Source organism: Pleurodeles waltl, chromosome 6, assembly GCF_031143425.1.
Source record: "Pleurodeles waltl isolate 20211129_DDA chromosome 6, aPleWal1.hap1.20221129, whole genome shotgun sequence".
NCBI classification, from domain to species: Eukaryota; Metazoa; Chordata; class Amphibia; order Caudata; family Salamandridae; genus Pleurodeles; species Pleurodeles waltl.
This window is the reverse complement of record NC_090445.1, coordinates 1,184,605,950-1,184,632,069: the sequence shown is the minus strand read 5'-3', so window position 1 is coordinate 1,184,632,069 and position 26,120 is coordinate 1,184,605,950. Positions and strand designations below refer to the sequence as shown.

Below are 26,120 nucleotides of genomic sequence, written 5' to 3'. Positions count from 1 at the left end.
TCGGGGTGGGAGTCATATTACAACAGATCGGTTTGCTGGTGGAAGGGCTGGGTCAGTTGTCAAGACTAGTGTGTGTAGTTTTCCCGCCCCTCAGTGCCATAGTGTATCATGCCAATTTTCACCTTCAGTCCCCTTATACAGTGCATTTTCTTGCCCACAGATACTTGTTTGCGTTAGTCTAATCCCTCCTCTACTGGGTGCACTCCCATGTTACGCAGCTGTAGCAACAGCCCTTTCCAGCATGTGGAAATCGGGAACTGTCGTAGCCCCAGGACCTCCTCTCGCCTCAGTGCTGTGCCCTCTGCTCCTGCCAACACCAAGTGAGCGCCTCCAGGCCTGTATCAGCGGAGGGTCTGGAGATTTCCACCTGCGGGTCACTAATCGCTTCACCACAATGAGCCCTAGGTCTGTAAATCACGCCTCTGCTCTGTGTTGTTTGCTTCTGGGGAATAGTCCCAGGATGCATGCCTCCCATGTGAAGGGTATTCGTTGTGCTATGCAGTCAGATAAATTGTCAATCACCACCCTCCAGTAGGAGCCCAAGCTAGTGCAGGACCACACCATGTGCAACAAGTCCGCTCCAATCTTGTGGCATCGGGGACAGGCAGCGTCTTCACGGGCAAAGTATCTGTTCACGCAGGCTGGTGTAAGGTAGGTTCTGTGCACTATATAGTATTGAATTAGGTGAAATCAAGAGTTGCGAGGTACATTAAGGTGGCTCGAGAGAGCAGACCTCCATTTCGCTATCGCGATCGAATCGCCAGTGTCCGTTTCCCATGCCACGCGTAATGGTTCGCTTTCCGGGGCGGTTTGGGCTCTCAGGGCATCCGCCAGCCAGCTAACCAGGTGTTGGCCATGACCCACCACCAGCCGGTACTGAACCAGCAAATGAGTAGGTGGAGCCACTGTGATGTCTCCCCACCTGGACCCCAGAGCCCTCACCAAAAAACAGTATAATAGAAATTGGCCAGGTGGTAGTCCCATTTCCCAAAGCCTAGCAAACAGTAGTAGTTGGGTTTCTTTGTAGAGATCACCCAGTGTGTATAACTCTATTTCATGCCATGTGCGTAACTCAGAGTCTGACGTGACTCTGGGGCCCCTTGGTGTGCCCGATAGCGCCAGGGCAGGCGCATAAGGGATCACCGATCTTGTGAGGCGGAGTGATCTGCGGAAACATTTGTGGGCTACTCTGTGAACAGTTGCCGCGGGGTCTGCGCATGTGTGAGTGGGTGAAATAAATGCTGTATCTGTTGGAGCGACCATTGTCCTTTCTCCGATGCTGTGTCTACGAGCTGTGTGTCTGCCAGCCACCTGGATATCCACTGAAGCTGGGCTGCTAGATAATAGTGTTCTAGATTGGGGACCGCTAGTCCGCCCTTATCAGGCGGCAGGTACAGCTTTTTTAGGGCAACCCTGCAATGGCCGCCGTTCCAAATGAATTCCCTTAGTCCCGTCTCCAGTGCCCTGAAGAAGCTGGGGGGAACGTAGTGCGGGAGATTAGAGAAGAAATACAAGAGCCGCGGCAGAACCACCATTTTTAGGAGTGCTATCCTGCCTGCCACCGATAGCGGCAGCATCCTCCAAAACGCCATTTGAGACTTGACTGAGGACACCGCTCTTACAAGGTTGCCCTCGAATATATCTTCCTCGCTGTGATAGACTCGGATACCCAAGTATCCGAATGTGGATGGTTGCCACGGAACAGGACTCCCGGTTAGGTTAAGTCCTGGATCCGAAAGGCCCGGGTCGAATGGGAAGAGGCATGACTTAGACCAGTTGAACTTGAGGCTGGATATCGATGCAAAATGTTGTAGGAGTGAACCAGCCACTGGTGGGATCTGCGTGTCATCTCTAAAATATAGTAAGAGGTCGTCGGCGTACAGCGACACTATGTATAGATTATCCCCTAGAGGGATTCCCCAGTTACTTCCCTCCCTGCGCAAGGCCGCTGCTAGAGGTTCCATAGCAAGTGAGAATAGCAACGGTGAAAGAGGGCAGCCCTGTCTTATGCCCCTGCACACCTGGATCGGTTCCGATATCTCGGGTCCCAGCCGGATCAGCGGTCTGGTGTATAATAGTTTAACTAGACGAGTAAAGGATGGTCCCATGCCAAATTGTTGTAACACTTTGAACAGGTAGGGCCATTCCAGGGAGTCAAAGGCTTTTTATATATCTAGAACAAGGCAGCCCGCTTGTGGCCAATCACGCCTTGAATATTGCATGACCCGGAATAGTCTTCTGATATTGTGGGAGGTATCCCTAGCTGGTACAAACCCGTTTTGGTCGGGGTGTATTAGACCTGGGACGCTTGGCGCAAGGCGTGTTGCCAACACTTTGGCTAATACTTTATAATCAGTGTTTAGCATTGCCAAGGGTCTATACGAGCCCATATCCACTGGATCCCTCCCAGGTTTGGGAAGGGAGACCAGTAGCGCCTCCCTTTGAGTGGCCGATAAGTGGCCCTCCTGTTCAGCCGTCTCATATACATGAAGTAGCTTGGGTGCCAGCTGTATCGCGAAGGCCTTGTAATAGTCAAGTGGCAACCCGTCCGGGCCCAGCGTTTTGCCGGATGTAAGTTCCTGGATACTAGATTTGATCTCTTCAAGGTCGAGAGGTGCTTCAAGCACCTCAGTCTGGTCATCCTCTAAGTGTGGGAGCTCTACTCCAGCAAGAAATTCAGCACTGGAATTACACACAGGGGGTGCCCTTGAAGCGTAGAGTGCCTCATAATGTCTCGTGAATTCGGCCTGTATCTCCACAGGTGTGTATGCTATTTCCCCTGTCTGTGAGCGAATTTCCACTATCGGTTTCCTCTCACAGTCCCGACGGATCAGCCAGGCCAAGAGTTTGCCTGCCTTGTCAGCTGATGCATGAGTTCTCGCGGAGTGTGCAGTGTAATTTAGACATCTTAGACGCTATAGTAGTGACAGGTGTTCTGCGCGTATTGCTGGCAGTCTCGACCCTTCAGTTTGGTTATTAGTTACTTCTTCTTCTGGTCGCAGCAGGGCCCGCTCCACCCAGGTCAGATCGCGTTCAACAGAGCGGCGCATGTTACACTGAGCTCCCAGACAGTGCCCGCGGATGAAAACCTTGAATGCATCCCACTCTATCAACACCGAAGAGGCCGTGCCTTCGTTTTGCTCAAAGAATTCTGCGATTATACCAATCAATGACGCTCTAAAAGTAGCGTCTTCTAGTGGCTCCGGCCTCAGTCTCCATGTGGGGACAACTGAGCGGGGAGATCCCAAGCCTAAGCGCGCAATCAGTGGGTTATGGTCCGAATGTGTGCACCCCAGGTATTCGATCCAGGCGCACGTGCAGGGAGTGCGGAGCAGAGTAGAAGGAGTAGACTCTGTCGTTCTGTGTCGCTGCCCCACACATCCACCAAGTGCCATTGTTGGGTCCAGTTCACCAGACGGCGCGAGGCAGCTACCACCGGTGATGTGGACAACGGGGAAAGGAACGGTTCAATTCCACATCGAGCACACTGTTGAAATCTCCCCCCAGTAGCCACGGAAGGGCACTCCAGCCCACCAGGTGGTATGACAGATTGTGTAGGAAGGCAGTCTGGTCTGTGTTTGGGGCATATATGGAGCCTAATACAACTGTGCTACCTGCCATCTTTCCCTTGACAAGCACAAATCTACCCTGTGGGTCTACAACCTGCTCCTTTGCTGCAAAGGGAGTACCAGCTCTAACCCAAATCAGCATGCCTCTGGCGTATGCTAAGTGACCTGTTGCGTACAATTGCCCTCTCCAGCGCTGGCGCAGACGAGGAATCTCAGGGCCCATTAGGTGTGTCTCCTGTAAAAATGCCAATTGGATTGAGTGTCTTTTGAGGTAGGAGTAAATAGCGTTTCGCCGCTTGGGGGTGTGAATGCCTCTTACATTCCAGGTAATTGCTGTGTATGTAGCCACATCATGGGCATTGGATCTTTTTAAAATTCCACCCGCCCAGCCCCTCCATGCAGCGCCACCCCGTCAGCCTTCCGGTCCCAACTAATATTCAGGGGTTCAATAGGTGTCCACCGGCAAGAACAAAACCTAACTAATGCCATCAGAGCAGATAGACAAAGGGTCACCACCCAAACACAACAACAAAAACAGTAACATGCAATTGCACATCTATACATTGTGTGCCTCCACTGGTAGGAGCGTGGGGGTAGGCCAAACTTGCAGAAGGGTAGTTCAACCACTAGCCATTTTATTCGGCTGTAGCAGATAACTGAGAGAATAGAGGAGAATATAGGGGGGGTCTCACCGTATTCAATCGCAAGGAAGGGCAGCGTGTGGGGCCGGGCGCCACACCCACAAGCATGTACATAGCCCCATGAGGTCCGACTCACATGTTCCACAGTCAGGTTCGCTGCTTGCTTGTCTCTTAGAGCACACCTGTGCAGGCGTCGCTAGTTAGGTAGTTCCTACTGTGTATGGTCTCTCTACATTGTTCAGGGATCCTTTAAAAGAGTTAGTCTGTGGTGGCCGGCGTCACAAGGGGTCCCCCGGTGAGACCCGACTCCGATAGGTGATCCGGTGTGGGAGGACGGTCGCTGGCCGGCTGCGAGAGTTCTGTGTCTGACCCCGAGCCCGGGGGGGGATGCATCCATCGCTGCAGCAGTGTGGATCGCCTCCCTTCTCTCCTGAATTAGCTGTTCCAGATCTGGGGCACATTTCGTTGATCCTGTGTGAATTGTATTTCTTTTTCGGTCTCGTCTAGTTCGGCTGAGTTTGGCTCGGGGCATCTGCCCAGCTCGTTCTGGGGCACCACCAGGGGACATTCCCGACGACTCCAGCCACTCCCATGCTGCCTCGGGTGTGGGGAAGAAGTGCGTTTTGTTTTCCGCTACAACTCGTAGCTTGGCAGGAAATAGCAAAGAATAAGTTAGACCAAGGGATCGTGGCTTGCATTTCAGAGGGAGGTAGGAGGCCCGGTCTCTTTGTACCGCTAAGGTATAGTCTGGGAATAGCAAGATCTGCACGTCGTCCACTCAGGGAGGCGGTGTGGCCCTCGCCGTTTGTAGTATAATGTCTCTGTCTGCGTAGTGGAGGAGGCATATGATGAATGGCCGTGGAGCACTCCCCGGCGGTCTCGACCGTGCCGGAATTTGGTGGGCTTGTTCCATGGAGAAGAAGGGGGTAAGCACTCCCTCTGGTACCAGCCCCGGCAGCCAACTCTCCGAGTAAGTCGCCAGGTCCTGGCTTTCGGTGCCTTCCGGCAGGTTCATTACGCGGATGTTGTTTCGTCACCCTGGCCTGTATGTCTTCCATTGCTGTTTTCAGCTGGGTGGTCGCAGGTGTTAGTTCATTTAATACTGTGGCCTCGATATCGCTGGTTTTGTCCGTTAGCTTGCGGTGGTCCGCGTGCAGCAGGACAAGGTCACTCGCCACCTTGTCTATCTTGGCTTCCAGTGACGTGCGGGCACGCGCCAGTGAATCTCTGATGCGTTCCACTGCAGCAAGCACTGCATCCTGTTTTTGGCTGTCTTGGGTTAGCAAGTCTTGTGTTTTCCCGGTTCCAGCACCAGAGCGCAAGCGCCCTGTTTCGGCCATGTTCCAGGTCGTTGGGGGCTTCTGTCCAACCCCAGATCAATGCCCTCCGCCTTATTAGTCACTGTGTATGTTCCGCACTATAGTTCGGTTTCAGTTGAAGCTGTGGGGGGCAGGTGGGCAGGTCGTCGCCAGTTCCATGCAGCCTGGCGCCAGGCCACACCACCAGCAGCTACTCCTGGTTCTGCGGTGCGGATCTCCCTTTGCAGTCGGTCCAGTAGGGGATTACACCTGGTGGAGTCTCCCACGCAGTGCTTCACGTGTCCCCGACCACCAGCCGGTTCCGTAATCCCAGTGCCGCCTCTGTTCGCTTGATGGTCAGGGGGGGGGTCAGGCCCGCTTGTCAGGGGGCAGTGGGCAGCCTCCCTGCGACAGCACGATCAGCTCGGCTAAACAGTTCCCCTCCCCCGGTCCTCCGCCACTTACTTCTGTCTTCGAAGTTCTCTGTGGCTACCGCAAGCTCCTAGCAGGTTGGCAGGATTTAGCGCCAAAGTAGGCGTAGGTTCGCCGACCCCCACAGTCCCAGCAGACGTCCAGGTCATCCCCTCTCCGCAGCTCCCCAGTCATTCTTTGGCACGGGGTCCTGGTCATCGGGGGGGCACCCCCCGCTGCAGCTAGAGGCGGGGGAAGAGGTCCCCCGGGCCCCACCAGTCCGCCCAAGGGCTCACGTGCACCACCAGGGATCACCGCCAGCCGCAGCACGGGCCGCGCGCCCACTTTGTTGTCCTGCCGCCGGGAGGCGGTCCGACCCTCTCCTCCGGGGTGCGATCGCTGGCAAGCAGGAGGAGAATCCGGGGCTCTCCGGTCCCGGCGTGCGGCTCCTACCGCAGCAGCCGCTCCACTTTTTTCTGCCGCACCGCCCCGCGGTTATTCCTCAGGTCCTGTCACTCGGGCCTCGTCGGCTCCCCAAAGGGCCCGCCAGTATCTCTCGGGCTGCCGCCAGTCTCGGTGCAATGCCCGCGTGGGTCACACGCACACCCCGTTGTTTTGCCGCCGGGGTGGACTTTGCCCCACAGCAGGGCGCGATCGCCGATTAGTGGGGGGGGGAGCTCGGGGTACCATGGCCCCGGTGTACAGCTCCAGCCGCACCGGCCGCTCCTCCTCTCGTGGGCCCACCGCCTCGCGGCCCAGTCCTCAGGCCCGGCTCATGCAGCCAAGGCGTGGGGGCGCCACTGCAGATCACCGGAAGTCTGCTCCCAGCATATTCGGGTCCCAGAGTCCCCTCAGCTCCGATCCGGTCCGCAAGGGAGCAGTGTGCCCCCCGTTCCCCCTCAGAGATGCCAAGTTAGCTGAGTGCGGCGTGGAGCTCTAGCAGCTCGCGTCCGCCATGTTTGGTGACTTGGCCACGCCCCCCCAGAGTGGCGCAATGCATGCATTACGCCACCCTGTAAATACGGCACGGGTATTTCAGCCTTGTGGGCTACATTAACATAAAAAATAATGACGTTAATGTGGCGCAAGGTGGCGCTAGGGCAGTGCTCACAAGGGACACCAAGGCCATAAATTCACTAAACAAAGGTTTTCAAAGGTGTTTTGTTGGCCATGCATGGACAGGGAGGTTGATGAGGTGTTTAAAGGATGTGTGATTTGCAACAGTTCTATTGAGTTACATTCTAGGCCTTGGGAGAGGGTTGACATTGACCTAGTGAGATCTTTTAACTCACTCTTTTTCCAGCTACACTGTGCCTTGGTGATGGTCGATTATAACAAAAGTGGGCTGATGTGTGTTTTTAACTGAGCCTAGCTTAAAAGGGGTGATTTACTTTTGGAAGGATGTGTTCTTCTATGTGTTATGTGAGGTAATGGAGTTCCATTTTTGACCGGTGAAGAATAGATTTCTGCAATCTAGAATGATCATCTCAAAAGTTCAGATTCACTTGACAGGATTTTTCCTCCTATCTTAGTCTGTATAGTCTTTGTTTTAAAATAGTGCTCTTTTCTATGTTGTAGTTAATCTTGTTTTCAGTTATATATTTGTAAATATATTTACTGTTGTTTATTGGCCCCTTCGGGTTACAGTAGAGGTCTATGGAATGCTATGTTCTTTTTAATTCTTAAGTTCCATTCTCAGTTGGAGCTCACCTGAAGCGTGTATGTCTACTGGTGGCTTACTACCCTCATGCTCAATAAAACTACAGTTTCATTACCGGACTTCTGTGTGTGGTGGAATTACTACAAGCAATTATACTTTAAACACAATATCTAGCATCAACTGGATAGTTGACCTCAACAGTGTATTAGTCTCTTAGCTACTAAGACAGGAGTCTTTGCATAGATGGAAACATAATATTCCAGGAAACCTAAAAGTTGATCCTGGCTTGCAGGGGGAATTAGTGTAGATCTTTTAGCGCAAGGGTGATGTGGTCAGATTTCTTCAGCTCCTTCATGAGCCATGCTGCCATATGAAGGACGTCTTTAAGGGGAGCAAGGATAGTCTCTGGAGTCCACTTTGGCTGGGCATTTCTACCATCTTGTTGGGAGAGTACTGAGGCTTGAGCTGTTGTTCCAAAGGCTGTTCTCAGAAGAAAAGGTTTCATTTTTTACAGGAGCCAGAGTTGGAACCACACTGTTTTAATTTTCTTGGTAATGTGTTCTTTGCATCAGAGGTTCGAAACAAGGGTAAATTTGAGAGATTCTGCCTATTCTGTTATATCGAGTGTGATGCCTGTTAGGCTTAAGTTGGAAAGCTATGACTAAATCAGAGAATATTTGGCATTGTAGTTTAGCATCTAGCAGTTTGTTTACATCTATTTTTGGATGCATTAGAGACAGCCTTTGAGTATTTTTATGTAATCCGATGAGTAGACTTTGAGTTGATTGAGGAGATAGAGGTAGGTGTGATCAGTATGCTGGTGGCTTTTGAGGTTGTCATCAGAAAGGATGTTTCCCAAGGATTGCATATAAAAGTTGTAAATAATGTGGGACATGACAGAACCCCAGGGTTCTGAATGAAGAGTCCAGAATTTGATAGGTCCTGTCTCAACAAGTTGGTGTGGGTTGGTGAGGAACAATCCAAACCACTGTACAGTTGTACCAGTGAAGCCAATGCATGTTTTCAGGGTATGGATTAATGCCAGATGGTCGAAGGTGTCTAAAGCTGTGGAGAGGTGGAGCAAGACCAGGAGGCAGAGAGCAATTTTGCCGTTGATAAAGATGGTGTCATGGTGGTCTAATCCCCTTTTGATGGTCTTGAAGTAGGTCATTCATGACAATGGGCTCCTGTAGCTGAGTACCAACTGCCTTCTCAATGATTTTTCCAATAAAAACTGGTGGGATACGATGGACATTGGCAAGGTGGGCTGGATCTAATGTAGGCTTTTTCAGCCAAGTGGGGTATCTGTCCAGTCTTCAGGCTGTCTGGGAAGGTGACCTGGGTTATGTGGAGAAGTTGTGTGAGCTATTCTCCTTGCAGAGACTTGATGATGGAGGAGGGAAGCATGTCATCTTGGTAGGAAGTGGCTTTGAGTTGGTTCAGAGTGTCATAGAGGTTTTTGTTGGACTTAACATAACATAACTGCATAATTACTACGGCTGTCTCTGTAATAATCTAGTAAATACTTGGCATCTATTACCTAGTTATGATGGAGACATAACATCCACAGAAATAACTAAATTAAACCTGTTCACAGTACTTTGTCCTGAGAACCCTGTGGGAGGTCTAACAAAGGCCCACAAATCTGTTTTGGCCCACACAGTTTTGTGTCTCCAGACATAAAATGGACTGCAGTAGAAAAAAATCTTGCTTACCCACCAGAATTTGGATAGTTTTCAAATTTGGTCTTTGGTTGGTCTTCAAACAAGTGGTTGTGAACTACCCACCAAAAAATAGTCTAAATATCTCTAATTTGAAACTTTTCAAACCCATGCAAAAATATGTTTTAAAAACGCACTATTTTTTTAAGCAAAGTTGTACTGGCATGCCAGCTTTGATGTAATCTGTTAAGAGTATTTTTTGCTGTAGTGGAGAGCAAAGATTCCTCTCTGAGATGAAATGGGAAAATTTGTGACACCTCTTCTTTTGTTTGCTTCCCCTGATGGATCTGAGAAAAACTTCCCATGTCAAACCGAAATTGAGTGAACCTCTTTTTGGAACGTTGTGTGACACATGGTTGAAAAGCACTACATTTAGTAGGAAAATAAAATATGACTTTTTCAATGGAGACTCTGACCCAACTATAGCTACAGAACTTGTATCCCTGCCTCTGCAATAAACATAGAGGACACATAATGAGTATCTGTATAATATGGTCCAGTAAAGTCGACTGGGGTACTGGTGACATCACAAACTACAAAGGTAAAGGCAGTGAGGTGTGTAATGTCACCAAAATGCCACGACTGCAAGGAAGGACCAGGTTAAGCATCATATCAGTTGTGTATGTTTAGATTACATGCTTATATTGGAGTAGTTATCTTAAAAAACTGTTTTCGTGCAACTAAAAATGGACCATGATTAGAATTAGAATATATAGACTTTGTTTTACCCTTTTTGCATAGATTGTTAATAAAACAATGGAAAATGATGAGGGTGTGGGCCAGTGAAATTCAGCTATTGGGTGTCTGCTGTGTTTTCTGCGTAACTATGGATTCTCTCTATTTGTCACATAATTTGCAGATTTTACCCAAAATTATGTTTCTATCTCTTTAAAATAATTCTGACAGTAAATGTGCTACATAATTCACATTTTTTGCCTTATGATTTAGATAACATTATCACATTGGCCTACATGCCACACAATCTTAACATTAAAGCTTTGCATAGTAGTTTAGGGGATGTCATTTTGATGATAACATTTGTGGTGTGAGTTTGTCCTATGTTGGCTTGGTGGAAATTGATCCTATCTGTCTCCTGCTGGTCTTCAGTATTGGGTTTCACTTTGTTCCTGTCCACCACCTCACTCCATGACCAAGGCCGTATTTATGATCCGGTTTGCGTCTGTCTTGAACCATGGAATGTGGGGCAAAAGCAATACAAACCTCAAGTGAGATTTATAAAGCAATACAAGGCCACCTTGCATGGCCCTGCCTTGCTTCATAAATCTTGAGTAATGTAAACAGCGCAATCCCCTGGGGTATATTACTCTGCACAAGGGAGGCATTTCCATGGGTGTTGTATTGGTGTTCCCATGCAACATCCTTGGATTTTGACACATTCCTAGATTTACAAGAACTTGTAAACCTGGAAATGCACCAAAAAGATACGCTTCTCCAGGAAAGACGTATCAACAAGAAATATAGAAACATAGACATAGAAAGAGGAAGAAGTCTCTCAGGATTGTTTTTGTGCAGGAAGGTGCTGGAAGATGCTGTTACCTTTGCGCTGCCTTGATGATTTACGTAGCATGCTACTACCATGTTGTCCACTCTAATCTGAACCTCTTCTAGAAAAATCTGGGATGTGTAATGGAGAGCCAGTTGTACTGCTTTCACTTCTCACCATTTGGAGGAGACATTGGCTTCCTTAATAGACCACAGACCCTGTACAGTCTGTTACCCCAAAACTGCTCCCCACCCCCATTTGCTGGAATCTGTTGTTAATACCAATACTGACAGGTACGAAAAGGGGGAATCCCTGATCAAGTTCTCCCTCAACCACCGCTGCATCTGCTGGGCGAGATGAGAATTCACTGAAATGGGATGATCGTAGTTTGCTGCATTGGGTGACCACTGTGATAACAGATAATACACCAAGTGACACATGTGAAGCCTTGCTCATGGAAGAGCTGTCACTGTACAGGCCATCAATCTCTGGGTCCTTAACCATTCTCTGTTTTTTCAAGAGAAGAGTTAAATTTGACTGCAATGCCTGTATTCTCAATTGAGGTAAAAATACCTTTCCTGAATTAGTCTGGGAGGGGCCCCATTGAACTGCAAATCCTAAAACAGTACCATTTGTGATTTGTCTTGGTCCATGTCACGTCATCACTCTGCAGGTCTCCTCTGTCTGAGTTTGCATCTTGGAGATAGAAGATTAACCAGTCATCTCAATATGGGTACATCTGGATTCACTTAATATGTAATTATCCCACTAGTGGTGCCAACACCTTAGTAAACACTCTGGGAGAAGATGAAAGCCCAAATGATTGTAACTGAAACTGGTAATGGTCTTTATTTATACAAAACATAAGAAACGTCTTTGATACAGGGTGGATTATAAAATGAAGATACACATCCCTCAGATTAAGAGATGCCAGGTTATTGCCCTGTGACAGTAAGGACAGGATTATTTGCAGTGTCAACATCTTGAATTTCCTGGGGAATATAGTTTTTCATTGATTTTAAATCCACCACTGGTCTGATCCCTTCATTTTGTTTTGTAACTAGGAAAATAATAGAACAAGTCCCTTGTCCTCCCTGGTTTAGTGACAGTTTCACTACTGCATTCTTTTGTAACAGGCTTTAGACTCCCTCTAAGAGTGCCAGTCTTTTTTGCTGAGGAAACTGGGAGGGATGTTACACAAGGACATTATGGGTTTTCTCCTTAAGTTCGATGTGATAACTGTCTCAAAGAACTTTCAACACCCAATTTTCTATTATGGATTCCTCCCATACTCTTCCAAAATACCTGCAGCAGTGACTGTCTGCTGAAACAGGGGTTTTCTAAAGGAGGGACACCCCAGCCAAGCCCCCTTCCTTCAAAGAGCTAGGATTCTGCCTTTGACTGAAATGATGTCCCAAATGCTCTACGTGCATTTAAGAATTTGATTTTTTGCTCATTGGCTGACTGGAGCTAATAAGATTTTTGTTCTTCACTGATTTCTTAATCATAGTCTCCAAATATTCCCAAACAACTCTGAGCTAGAAAATGGAATAGTCATCAGAAGAATCTTCCGCCTTCTCCAGTCTCATCCACTGTTGCCTCTTGGCGGCGCTAGAGGAACCAGCTGCAGCTGAGGCTGTTGTAAAATAGTCATAAGTCAAACCTGATAAGTAATGTACAATTCCATTACATAATTCCATTATAGAGAAGGTATCCGTGATGTCAGCCTCCTGATGCACCAGATCAGCTAATCCTTGAAAACCTTTTGTGATGGATTGAACAACATGGCTGGAATAGGCTGCTGTTCAAGTAGCAAAATTAGCAGCTGGATAGGATCTTTTTACTGCTGCAGCAATTCGCTTGTCAACAGCACCCAAGGAAACAGCATCCTCCGAGATGATAGCACCCAGCGTGGACAGACATGCCATCAAAGAATCCACCTTTACTAGAGTCAGGAATGCATCAGAAAAACCTTGCAGAGGGTACAGATAAGCCAAAAAACGTGGAACTCCCTCCAAAACATTCCAAATAGCCTTATACAGGACCAGGAAATCTGTCTCTTTCCTTTGGTAATTAGCAAATAAACCCTCAATCTCATATGCCATTTATAAATCAAGAAAGGCCAATATGCTTTAAAATGTACTTCAATCCAGAACACTGAATCATTCTCCCATTGACCTCCTATCCCCCCTCATCATCAGCATGATCCTGGTGTACTGTGGATTCCATTTTAGGTAGTTTTGGAGATAGAGCAGATTTCCTAGCATTAAAAGCAGTGTTTACAGTTTGCTAAATTATGAGCTGTAAGTCTGCTACCATAGCAATGACACGAGAGGACCCCCCTCCTCAACCTCCAGATGCTTTCGCTTCTCTGACCGCTTGCCTTCCAGCATTCTGACAAAGGAGAGGCCTGGGTTCCCTAAATAAATGGTTACCTAGTAACCACAACCAATCAGGAGCCACTAGCTTGAGCCACAAATTCCCAGTCATTCCTGCAACGAGTAGTTAGTAAGGAACAACCAATCAACAAAAAGAAGAAGCCTCCTGGGAGCTTATCCTGCTACATCTTGGCATTCACAGACCAGCACTCGGGGACCCCTTCCCCTGCCCTTGGTTGGGACGTGGGTTCACTGTTTACTTTCCAGTCAAAATACACAGGAGACGCCCGCGCTCAACTCTACTTGCTAACCACCTTTGCTGCGAATGGCTCCGCTTGACAAGAGTTCTTACTTCTGGGGTCTGCGCCATTAATGGATCCACCTAGCAGGACCTCTTACAATGGTGATGTAGTCGCTAGAGCGAACCACCAATATACACAAAAACAAATGAAAAGTAAACAACACCTAAGCATTCTAATTGTATTCAGTGCCCATTATAGCTCTACCTTGACGAGAGCAGCTTCAACAGTCTTTTCCTCACTATAGAAACAATGTGTTTCTTACAATGTGGAGTGCCCTTTTTCACCAAAATTCTACATTCATAACCACAGTATTTTAAGGATCATTCTCTTCTAACTGCAGATATCCAAACAGTAAAATTTGGTATTTCACTTTGTGTTTTCAGTAAACATTTTTCGCTTTGATTAAAAAAAACCTGTTTGCCTTTCTATCTATCGATCTACCGATCTATTTATCTATATGTTGCAAGTTTACATTTTTGGATGTCATATCTCACAGTGGCTCATCAGATATGGAAAGTATATATTGGGTCAACGAGAAGTATAGGGTTTATCCTTTTACTGACAACCAATCTGCAGAGCTTTCCCCATGTCAGGGTTACTAGGATTAGGATTATGCAGTAAATTCCACAGCTACAGAATCACATAATTCTACTGGCCCTGCCCACTGTCCACTGTTTTATCAGCAATCTGTTTATCAAAGATAAACAAAACTTAAGCATTCTCATTCCAATCAGTGTCCATTGTTACCTGTACCTTGAAGAGATCAATTGCAAAAAATCTTTCCTTTCTTCAGACTCAATTGGGCATATTTACGAGCCCCTAGCGCCACCGGAGGTCACTTTTGGTGACACTCCGGTGGCACTATGCCAACTGCCATACAAGGTGGCATTAAATCACTTTATATGGCTTAACGCCACCTTATTAATACTGCCCCTTCACATGCAGCCCTTTGCGTGGAAGGGGCGTGCATGGGTATTGCTGTGAGTGAGCCACAGCAGCACCCAATTAATTTTGATGCTGCCTCAGATTTCCGAGTTTTCGTAACCCTGAGGCAACAGCAAAATCTAACGCACCCAAGGGGTGGCGTCAGCAGGTTGCAACAAGGAGGAATACTTTTATTCCTCCTCGTTTTTGCTTTTCTATGTGTGCTGCATTCTGCAGCACGCATATAAAGAACTTAGGGCCACATGTAGGTAGCCTTTTGCACATCGTAAACAGCGAATTTCGCTGTTTGTGACGTGCAAAAAGCACATTGCGATGTACAATCCCAGTTTTGTGATTCGGTGACCTGGTTACCGAATCGCAAAACAGGTTTGCGACTCGCATTTAGAAAGGGGTGTTCCCTTCCTAATTGCGACTCGCAGTGCAATGTAGGATTGTTTTGTGACCGCGAACGCAGTCGCAAACCAATCGCAGTTTGCACCCATTTCAAATGGGTGCTAACACATTCGCAAAAGGGAAGGGGTCTCCCAAAAATAAAACAAAAATGTTTAATTTTTTGTTTTTGTAATGCATCTCGTTTTCCTTTAAGGAAAACGGGCTGCATTAGAAAACACAAAAAACTGCTTTATTGAAAAGCAGTCACAGTCATGGTGGCAGCAGGCCACCATCCCTGTGAGGGCCGCCATTCGCAAGGGGGTTGCAAATTGTGACCCACCTCATGATTATTCATGAGGTGGGCATTTGCGACCCCCTTGCGAATCGCAGATGTTATCAAGGACACCATCCTACATCCAGATTTGCGACTCGCAAATTGTGAGTCGCTCTGACTCGCAATTTGCGGGTTGCAAATCTGAACCTACCTACATGTGGCCCAAAATGCCAGAAATGATTGTTTATGTGCAGGAAGGTGTCCCTTTCTGCACATAAACAATATTTCAAAACTAGGCTTTGGCACTTCTGTGTGTGCTGCATTCTGCAGCACACACATAGAAGTGCCTAATCGCCATTAGTGATAGATTATGTGCACATAAATAATCAAACCCCTAAACACAGACATCCTTACACAATGGTTGGCGCTAGGCAGCTCAATTTAGCATCAGGGGAGAGGGAAGCGTGTAGGTGCGCCATATTCTAATAAATACGGCACATCCCTGCATTTCTAAAGTGATGCAGCACTGCCAATTTTGCCGCACCACCTAGCTGGCCCACTTTTTAGTAAATTTGGCCCAATCTGCTCTTTTAACAACACAATGGGTGTTTTTTCTAAAATGTTACTTTCTTGACTGTATGAAAATGTAGCTTTTTCGAGCTAACTACCCCAACATATAAATGTGATATACTTAATGGGGGAAAGGTGTAATATGGCGCTACATTGCCTCCCTTGGGTTCTAATAACACTAACACTCATGTAAGACCTTGTGGAACTTAAGACTGGTCATCTGTTTTATTTTTCAGCTTTTAATTCCTCATGTAAGATTCACAATTGCTATAAATGCCAAAGCTAGAGACCAGCTTATTGGTGAAAAGGGCCTATTTGACAAGGTAAGAAACCATTTACAAATCCTACTTTACATATTTTATTACATGTGTTTTTTGGATGTGTGCGGAAGTCTGGGACTTCATGAAGCAATGTATTTAAAAAAAGGAAATTTGTTTCCCGGTCTTTATACACTCAATACTATAATTCATTTAAAAAGCACAATCTAATCCCTTCGCAAAACAGTCCTATTCTCCACATTCAACTATGGGCCTAATTTAAGAAAAGTGGCGCTGCATCCAATGCAGCTCCTCTTTTCTTGCTCCCCTTAGCGCCCCCTAATGCCACCATGTGTGCACCATATTTAAAATATGGTACACCATGAAGGTAGTTAGGGAACTAGCGTCAAAATTTGTGATGCTAATTTGGCGTTTTGCAGAATTAGTGTAAAAAATGTTGACGCTAATCCTGCAAAGCACATTGAGGCCCACTATGAACAATGGTGTGCCTCTTTTTAATGCCTGCTCTGTGGAGGAATTAAAAATACCGCAAAAATTACAGCAAAGACATTTTTTAGATATCTTTGTGCCATTTTTTCGCCCCCACCCGACAGGGGAACGCCCCCTTGCATACATTATGGCTGGGGCAGACATAATGTGGCACAAGGGGTTACATAGTGGCGCAATGCATGCGTTGGGCCACTTTGTAAATCAGGTGTGGCGATTTTGGCCTTGTTGGGCAATATTAGCGTAAAAAGAATGACGCTAATGTGGTGGAAGGAGGCGCTAGGGCCTCTTAAATCAGTGCCTATATATGTTACAAACTTCCCTCCAGCTACATGTCCCGGTTCTATACAGACTCAATACTAAAACTCTTTTAAAACAGACCACAAAATCTGCTGAAGCTACTCCTATTTTTCACCGCTTTAATGATGCAATAATTTAATTGCTTATCAGTAGTCTTCAATACTCCATTTCTTCCACGCTCATCCAGCTACTTAGAATTTGAAGCAAGTTCATTTCATATACACCTTACATTTTCAAATAACAATGTAAAAAACCCACTGACAAGCCTCTAACCTATGACCATCACAAGCCATGGAATGAAAAAAACTACGCTTTCTGCACATCCTTTAACAAGACCCGAGTACTCAAAGAATCAAGGCATAAACATGAGCTTGTTGGAGAATAGTACGTACTGGGACAAAGTCAGGAAGACCCATCGTAAAAAATCGTCCTTGAACATAATCTGAGGACGTTCAAAAGTGAAATTTTTTCGTTTTAACTCCAAGTCTAACAAAACTGATGCCACTCATTCAACAGTATGTATGCACTTCTAGGTTTCTAGGTCATATTATACCACATGTGATTCTGTATTTTGACTGCCAAGTGCGGCCACAGAGAAATCTTCAGAGACTCCAGAGAATGGCTTATAGACACCTGGGGCCGTAAAACAGAAAAGGTGCATTTCTTTGTTTGCGCCAGGCGCACCTTTTAAAAGGTGTGCTCTGCACAAACAAGGAAAATGCGCCGTATTAGCATGAATATGCTGCCCCCAAGGCAGCCACGAACTTGCGCTGCCCTGGGGGCAGCAAATTCATGTGAAAAACGAAGCAGCTGCTTTAAAGCCACTCTGTGTTTCACTGTGCAGGTGGCAACCCACCTGCACTTTTAAGGGGGATTAGAGATCCCCTTGCAGGCGGCTTCAGTGGGTGACTGCATTAGGCTGCAAGGTAATGTCTTAGGGGTCCATGGGACCCCTTCCTCCCTCCAGAGGGCTACCTTCAACGGATGCACTAACAGCTTCTTTGCCTCTGTGCCCGTGTATGTAATAAGGCGCAGGCACAGAGGCAAAGCGATTCCCTCATTTGCATGGGGCCCTTGGGTGGCTCCTCTGTTAGGTTGGAGGAGCGTCGCCCCCCCACCCTGCCAGCAGCAGAAGCTGCAATACTTTCACCACAAAGGGATAATAAACTAGGTTTATAAGCCTGCGCCTTATTACATACACGGGCACAGAGGCAAAGAAGCTGTTAATGCATCCGTTGAAGGTAGCCCTCTGGAGGGGGAAGGGGTCCCATGGACCTCCAAGAAATTACCTTGCAGCCTGATAGTCACCCACTGCACCCGCCTGCAAGGGGATCTATAATCCCCCTTAAAAGTGCAGGCGGGTTGCCACCTGCAGAGTGAGACAGAGTGGCTTTAAAGCAGCTGCTTCGTTTTTCACATGAATTTGCTGCCCCCAAGGCAGCGCAAGTTTGTGGCTGCCTTGGGGGCAGCGTATTCGTGCTAATACGGCACATTTTCCTTGTTTGTGCAGAGCACACCTTTTAAAAGGTGCGCCTGTCGCGGTTTTCAATGGTCTTACCGTCGCAGCTGAGAGGTGTAGGGGAACGGTCCTTGTTCCGACGGGTTCTGCTCTGGCCGAGGTAGGGGCGACCCCTTCCGGTAGCCACGGTGCTGTTTGGTATGAGCGAACCACTACAGTCCGTGCCCTCCAGAAGGAGTCCCAGAGGAAAAACCCCAGTAGGGTAAAAAACCTCCACAGGAACACCCTGAAACGAAAAGGAGGACACCAGGGTATTAGGACCGTAGATCAGGAAGGCAGGAAAACAAGGCAGATCAGGAACAGACAAGATTCGCAGAAGGAAATTAAATAGGAGCGTGACTACCACCAAGAAGTGTTGCAACGCAATGGACAAGCAGTTGGAATCCCCTTATATACCCCTGGACAGGAAATAGAAAACAGGAAGTAGAACACCACCATCTTGGATTGGGAAAAAGAAAACAATAAAGAATTAGGTATGTGTGTGTAACAATGCATGCTGGGCAGAGAGGAAGTGGTAAGCATGCTGGGAAGAGAAAAAGGCGAGTATAAAGAACCCCAAGTGTAAGGGTTCGGTTTGTCCTAGGAACATTGGTAAGTGGTGGGCAGGAAATGGCATGCAGGAAAAATAAATGTTAAGCGCATGATGCGCTGTGTGCGGCCATGCCTGAAACCCCCTCGGGGTTTCAGGCTCTGCCGTGTCTGCCTTTATGGCAGAACTTGAAAGAAGGGAAGCGGCGAGCGCCGCGGCCCCCAGACCGGCTCCCTGGAGCCTCCATGGCTCTCGCCGGAGCCGCGGCAACCCCCGTGACCTGGGCGTCCGCCGCGGCGTCTACCGCGACCTGGGCGCCGGCCGCGGCAGAATTAATGTGCCGCGCCGCTGCAACCTGAGCCCGCGGCTGCGGCGAGTGCCGCGGCAAGCGCCGCGGCATGACAGCGCCTGGCGCAAACAAAGAAATGCACCATGTCTGTGATACAGCCCCAGGTGTCTATAAGCCATTCTCTGGAGTCTCTGAAGATTTCTCTGTGGCCGCACTTGGCAGTCAAAAGACAGAATCACATGTGGTATAATATGTGTGTGTGCAGTGACCTAGAAACCTAGAAGTGCATACATACTGTTGAATGAGTGGCATCAGTTTTGTTAGACTTGGAGTTAAAACGGAAAAATGTCACTTTTGAACGTCCTCACAGAGGTAACCCTCAGATTATGTTCAAGGAAGATTTTTTACGATGGGTCTTCCTGACTTTGTCCCAGTATGTACTATTCTCCATCCAGAACGCGGCCGGCCAAAACACACATGCAGTGTAGTCTCTCTCCAGCCCAGAAACACAGTTGCTGGGCTGGACAGAGCCTGCACTGGCTCCCAGTCTGCCTGGGAGCACCCAGCCAGGGCACTCCCAGCCAATCCTGACGCTGCTTTATATCATGAAGGGTAAAATGTAAAATAAATCACAGCCCTGAGGCTCCAAGAGAGCCATCCTATTTTTATGCAACCCCATACCCGAATTATTCAACTCCTGAGACAGAGATCTTATCCTGAGGAAAGATGTTCAAATCAACAAAAGAATAGCCTGCTGCTGTAATAAACAATATGCTACTGCATAGAAAGGGAAGTTGCCCTTTCTTCCAACACATGTCCTCAAAAGGAAGAGAAGAAATAATTAATTCAATTGTGCTGGGGCTTTATAATGCTCCTGGATTCCAGATGAAAACCCGACCACCCCTGTATATGTTCTGAAACCACTCCATAAGTGAGACCTAGCCAAGAGCTTGCCAAGCTCTGGTACCATTAATAGCTCTTCAGCCTTGGCATACATTGATGCCTCATGACGACAACATCACCATCCCACAAAGATAAAAAGTGGCTTTTGCAAAAGCACATGAAGGGTTACAAGAAATGTTATATCGACCGACCCTTCCATGTGTCATCCAGTCATGTTTTCCGACCCTACAGATTCACCTGTTATTCTCCCTCTCACCAACCACAATGCCAATCTGCATCATGTTGCTTTTCACCATGCTTCATATCCTTGGGAGGTTGAATGTAGAGGAAGGAAGTTGTTGGTGATTCTCAGCACTATCCTTGCGACGCAGGAGAGAACACCAGCAGATGTGAACCAAATAAGTATTCCAGATCTGTGCCACTGGATGAATGACTGAATATTTTTTCAGTCAGCCACTCTTCTGCCTGTTCTAAGGCAACCTATCACTCTTTCTGCCCCAGAGCTGCACTGGCTTTTTTTTGTAGCCCAAATTTAGAGATGCAAAAGCCATTATGACATCGCCATTCAGCTCTGTGGGTGAAGGGTGTCCTCCAGAGCACATACGGTGCCAGGACACAGCATGTATTTTTATTCTGCAGGTCCTATTCATAAAGGTCAAGGTGCAGCCTTTGATCAGTCCCCAGTGCAGACTGAAGGGATCCTTCAAGCTCTGGGACTCACTTTTAGGACTCAGTCTCCCTGCAACCAAGTCATCAATGACAAAGTCATAGAAGGAAATTCAAACTGTCTTTGAACCAGCTGCTGATCCTCTCAATCTTCCTTCATAGCTTTCAGCAATGCCAGAACTATTTCCAAAATCAAGTCATGCTCACCTAGGTGAAACAACAAGACATCAGGGCATTTTCCACCTACCAACAACCTGTCCAAACAGAGTAAAAGCTCCCCCTATACATGCCCTCCTTTCCATGCCAGTACACATGTTGGAATTGAGGCCAAGATTTGCACTATGGCTGTTGTGTTGTGCCTGTCTTTCCGCCCACTTAACAAAAGAATGCCCCATTATCCACAAAGCCAAACCGATGACTTCCAGACTGGGAACCAAACTTGAAAAAACAAAAACAATTGACATCTACAGAAGAATTAACAGTTACTGCCTTAACATAACACTGACAACAATGTGAAGACCATCTACCCAGGCCCATAATACTGTCCCTACTCCCACCTCTTTGATCCGCTTCTGTCACCATACCAATGCAGAATGAATGGGTGCGTAATCTCTTGCATCTAGACCTAATTGGACTAGCACCATGTGCAACAAGGTCAGCAGCTGAAATGATGTTACTGGCCTGCCAACCCCATGCTCAAATCCCCTCACCCATTACACATTTGCAGTGTTGCATCCCAGCAAACTGGGCAACATTTATCCACTGGGTAGGGCCTCAGCAAAACAGCCTTACCTTGACCCCTCTGGTCAGTCTTTGACCTGTGTAGCCAAACTTGAAGACCTTCAGCCCGTTAGTGGACATCCTCCCAGAGCACCCCTGACCCCCTTTACATCTTAATAGATCAGATATTCAAATCCCTGGCAATTTCAACAGTACCAAACATAACAGACCCAACTTCAATGGCTTCCTTTTCAGTCCTGCCCGACCTACTTGGCTGGCCCAACCTTTCAGCATTCAGTGCCCCAGATCCCAGGTCAACGCACATAACCCCACAGAAGCTTACCCATGAAGCTAGCTTAAACCTCTGTCCAGGCCTGAGCGTAAGCTGTCCTCATAGAAACCACCAACTTCTCTACCACCAACTGGAGCATCCTCTGTCACCCATCATTGAAAGCTGCTGAGGTGTCCGGGTCCTGACACTGTCCGCCTCCGTGACCAGCCAATGGAATCTCTCCCACTGTGAACAAGACAAAGAATCAGCAATGTCATTGTCCCTACCAGGCACATGACGTGCTCTAAAACCCATGTCATATTTCAAACATCCCAGTACAAAAATCCACAGCAGTCTTGGCACCTGTGTATCCCTGGGTGACTGTCAGTTAACCACTTCCACCACTGAAATATTGTCACTCCTGACTCTCCTGTGTGCCAATTGTTCCTCCACCATGCTTCCATTTCAGTGGCCATTGTACAGCGCACTATTTGCACTGCCAAAGCAACCCAAAACCCACAGCATCTGCAAAGACCTGTGCATCACATTCAGCCTCCTTCAACGCCAGCCCAGGCACTCCATTAAATGACTTCAGAAAAGAACACCACATCCTAGATTCCTACAGAATGTACTACCCACTCTTACCACCCTGCAGGCAAAGTTCAAATGTTTAACTATGACTTTGGCCTTAGCCAGCATAGCATCCCATAGCAGCTGCATTGCCATTTTTTACTGTGAGGTAAATCAGCTCCCATGGCTACAGAATCAATTTCAATGTGTAGGAACAACAGCACTGTAGTGGGTCCAACTGTCTTTTCCGGTGCTAGTGGCACTCCGAGGTCCTCAATGAGCTCCTGGAAACTTATCAGCATTCGCTGGCAGTCCGTGGAACTGGGGTTGCCCACAAAAAAGAAGTCTTCCAAATAGTGGGTGAAGTACTCATGTCCTGTGCCCTAGGAAAACAGCCATTGAAGGAACATACTGAAACTCTCAAAGAGGGCAAAAGATATCAAACATCACATGTGGAACGCCTTGCCAACATAACACTGGCCCTCAGACTGGACACCTCAAAGCTGAAAATCATCAGGGTGTACCGGAAACAAATGGAAAGCAGACACAATGTCGCTTTGTGTACATTTTTATAGCCTAATTTCATTCCTATCAGAAAATGATAATTTGTTCTTGACATCTGAAAATCAATGATTTGGTAGTCAGTATCTAGAATAAACTTAAATCCATGAAAGATATCTGGTCCGGGCTAAATCCCATTATGTGTGGCTGAAAAGTTGGTCTTATTTGAGTGCAAAGTCGGTCCTTCTAATAAGAACCCAGAATATTCCTTCTTGTCATAGTGTGATAGCCAAAAATCCAAACTGTCCAATTTAATTGGCATATGAGCCTTTACCCCCATCTCCATATGCACCCTTTCCTTTCCTAGGACATGTCGGCTAACTATCCTGCTGTGCCCCTGTAACTCCTTGTTGCTGCTGCCAGTGTCCTGCTGGGTAACAAGTGGAACTGCCCGCCCAGCAGAAGAAAAGAAGACAGACCTGGTGTGATGGTACCCTCCCCGTGGCTGGATGAATGACCCCTACTTCTGACCACCAACCTAAGCTGCCTGGCCTGCAAGCTGCACAGCTCACTCTCCGCCTACCTCACCCAATGGGACTGACCTACTACCATGCTGCACCCTTTACAACTTCCACCCATCTCTGCTACTTCTGTATCCACCTGCAGCCCATGGCCCTGACTCACTCTGGCATAAACTTTCAGGGGGGTCTCCCTTCTTCCTCCTCAGCAATGCACCTGGCCCAACCCTAGTGTTTGTTCCCTGACTTACCCTCCTGCTCCTCCTCTTCGCTCCAGTCAAGCATAGTCAACATAATTGCAGTGACCGGGCTTTAAAGGGCCCCTAACTTCGATGCCCAGTCCTTGACCTTGTTTCCCCCTTCAGTACCACTGTTGCCCCCGACACTCCTACTGCAGCTGCCCTCAAACCCAAGCCCTCCTACTCCAGATGTTCTTTGACGCACGCCTGCACCCTCTCTAACAAATCTGCCTTGTCCAAGGATACTTGGGCCCACAGCCCCTTCAGTAACTCCCTTTTATCTTCTGCCTGTGCTTGGGGCTGCCATCCCGAAGGTGGGTGTTACACCTGGTTCCCCTGTCTTTTTGCCTCTGCTTCCTGTGATTTTGACTGTGTGCTTTACTTTGGTTTTGCTGGTGCTAAAGTGCTAGTGTTCCTTGGTAAAGTGTAATTGGCTTTTTCCGATTGGCATATTTGATTTATTAGTAAGTCCCTAGTAAAGTGCACTAGAGGTGCCCAGGGCCTGTCACGTAAATAATACCAGTGGGTCTGCAGCACTGTTTGTGCCACCCACATGAGTAGAACTGTAAACATGACTCAGGCCTGCCACTGCAGTGTCTCTGTGTGCAGTTATAAACTGCTAATTCGACCTGGCAAGTGTACCCACTTGCCAGGCCCAAACCTTCCCTATACATGTAAGGCATCCCTAATTTGACCCTAGGTAGCCCCATGGGCAGTGTACAGTGTATGCTAAAGGTAGGACATGTACTGAAGTGTTTTACATGTTCTGACAGTGAAATACTGCCAAATTAGTTTTTCACTGTTGCAAGGCCTATCACTCTCATAGGTTCACATAGGGACTGCCTTTAAATATCTTTTAAGTGTAGTTTCCCATTGGGAACAGGTAGAGAAATGGAGTTTGGGGTCTCTTTACTCACAATTAAAAAATGTAACTTTTGGTAAAGTTGGTTTTTAGATTGTCAGTTTGAAAATGGCACTTTTAGAATGTGGGCATTTTCTTGCTTAACCATTCTGTGCCTTTGCTTGTTTGTGTATTCCATGTCTGGGTCAGACTGACAGCTGGGCTGTTTGTGTATCTCCACTAGACAGTGACACAAAGGGTGCTGGGCTGTAGCCTGCATATCTTGACGAGTCTCCTGGGCTAGAGTAGAGAGGAAGGAGCTGACATACACCTGAAAGGGCTATGCCTGCCCTCACACAATGCAGTCTCCAACTCCCTGTTGTGTGTCTGGGGCCAGGCCTGGGCAAGGCAGGATCCTGTCAACAACAGACACTTTCCTTTGAAGCTCGCCAACTTCAAAGGCAGAAAGGGGTATAAGTAGTTGACCCAAAACCCAAGAGTTTTAGATTACTTCTGGACTCAAGAAGAACCTCTGCCAAGGAGAAGAGCTGGAGGAGGAGTACCGCCGCTTTGCCTGTGATTGTGCTTTGCTGGTTTGACCTGTAGTTGCTGCGTCTGTCTTAAAGAGGAGAAAGACTGGATTTTGTTGTATATTCCCACATGTGAAGTGCCTCCAAGGGCTTGGACTGAGCTTGCCCCCTGTTTTGAAGTCTCAGGTCCATCAAAGACTTCCTCTGCCGGCTCTTGAAAGGTGAAGGTGGTGGAACTAAGACCGAAGTCCATGCACAGGAGCCGTGCAGGGAAAAATTTGATGCACGACCTGCAATGTGGCTGTAAAGAACAAAGCACCACCAGCATCCCTGCTGGGAAATCAACGCATCACTTGCATCAGGGCTGGAGAAACGATGCAACACTCGCTTGCGGCTTCTAAAATCGACGCAACCCCCATGCAGCGTGGTTCCTTATCACAGTGCACCTGGATTTCGCACGCATCATCGCTGGACGTCAAAATCAACATAAACATGTGCTGACCCGAGGTTGTCTGTCTGAAAATTGATACATCGCTTTCTTGTGGGAGAGAAAAACTACACATCGCCTGCCCGACCGCAGAAGAAACGACTCATGGTCTCACTTGCGAGTAATGAATCGCCACATCACTGTTTTTTCCGATGCATGCTCGCCCGTGTGACTTTATTTTTTACGCAAACCAGGTACTTTATGTAACATCAGTGCAGCCATTGTTCTCTATGGAGTAAGCCTCTTTTTCATTTAAAAATTCATAACTTTGCTTGTGTATGTTGAATTATTGTCATTTTGGTCTTGTTTGCTTTAGATAAATATTGGCTATTTGTCTAAACTGGTGATGTGTCCATTTTGTAGTTTTCTCTCTGTATTACTGTGTGTGTTGGTACACATACTTTAGACATTGCATTTGAGATAAGCCTGACTGCTTGTGCCAAGGGTCATCTTAAGTGTGTATCTCTATTGCCCTGACTAGAGTGAGGGTCACTACTTGGACAGAGTGCAAACTGACTGCCAACCAGAGACCCATTTCTAACAGTGGACCTGGGGCTTTCCATTCAAATCCGGCCCTCCCTTCCTCAAATTTGGGCCCTCCTCTTCCTTATCTACCTCCCAGCTCATGGCAGCCCTCATATGCAGTCCCTCCCCCCACCTGATTCTCCCCGCATGCGCAGGATATATTTGGAGGCCTCTGCAGCTTGTTTGAAGAGATCCACTCCACCCCCTCCATTTCCCGGCCACCGTGCTAGTGTTTGTGACCCTGCCCACTACCGGCACAGGCGAGGCTGCTCCACATTGTTAGACCTGCTCTCGCTGCGATAG

At 47.5% G+C, this 26,120-nt stretch overlaps 1 protein-coding gene across 3 annotated transcripts in view; it reads left to right on the top strand.

The window, feature by feature from the left end:
* The window catches only part of LOC138300727 (polyunsaturated fatty acid 5-lipoxygenase-like), a 1,327,404-nt gene that overhangs the window by 633,150 nt on the left and 668,134 nt on the right, over positions 1-26,120 (top strand). For all 3 annotated transcript variants that reach the window (XM_069240434.1, XM_069240433.1, XM_069240436.1), the window contains exon 9: positions 15,882-15,968. In XM_069240434.1, coding sequence (XP_069096535.1) covers positions 15,882-15,968 — 87 coding nt within the window. The remainder of the gene's footprint in view (positions 1-15,881; positions 15,969-26,120) is intronic.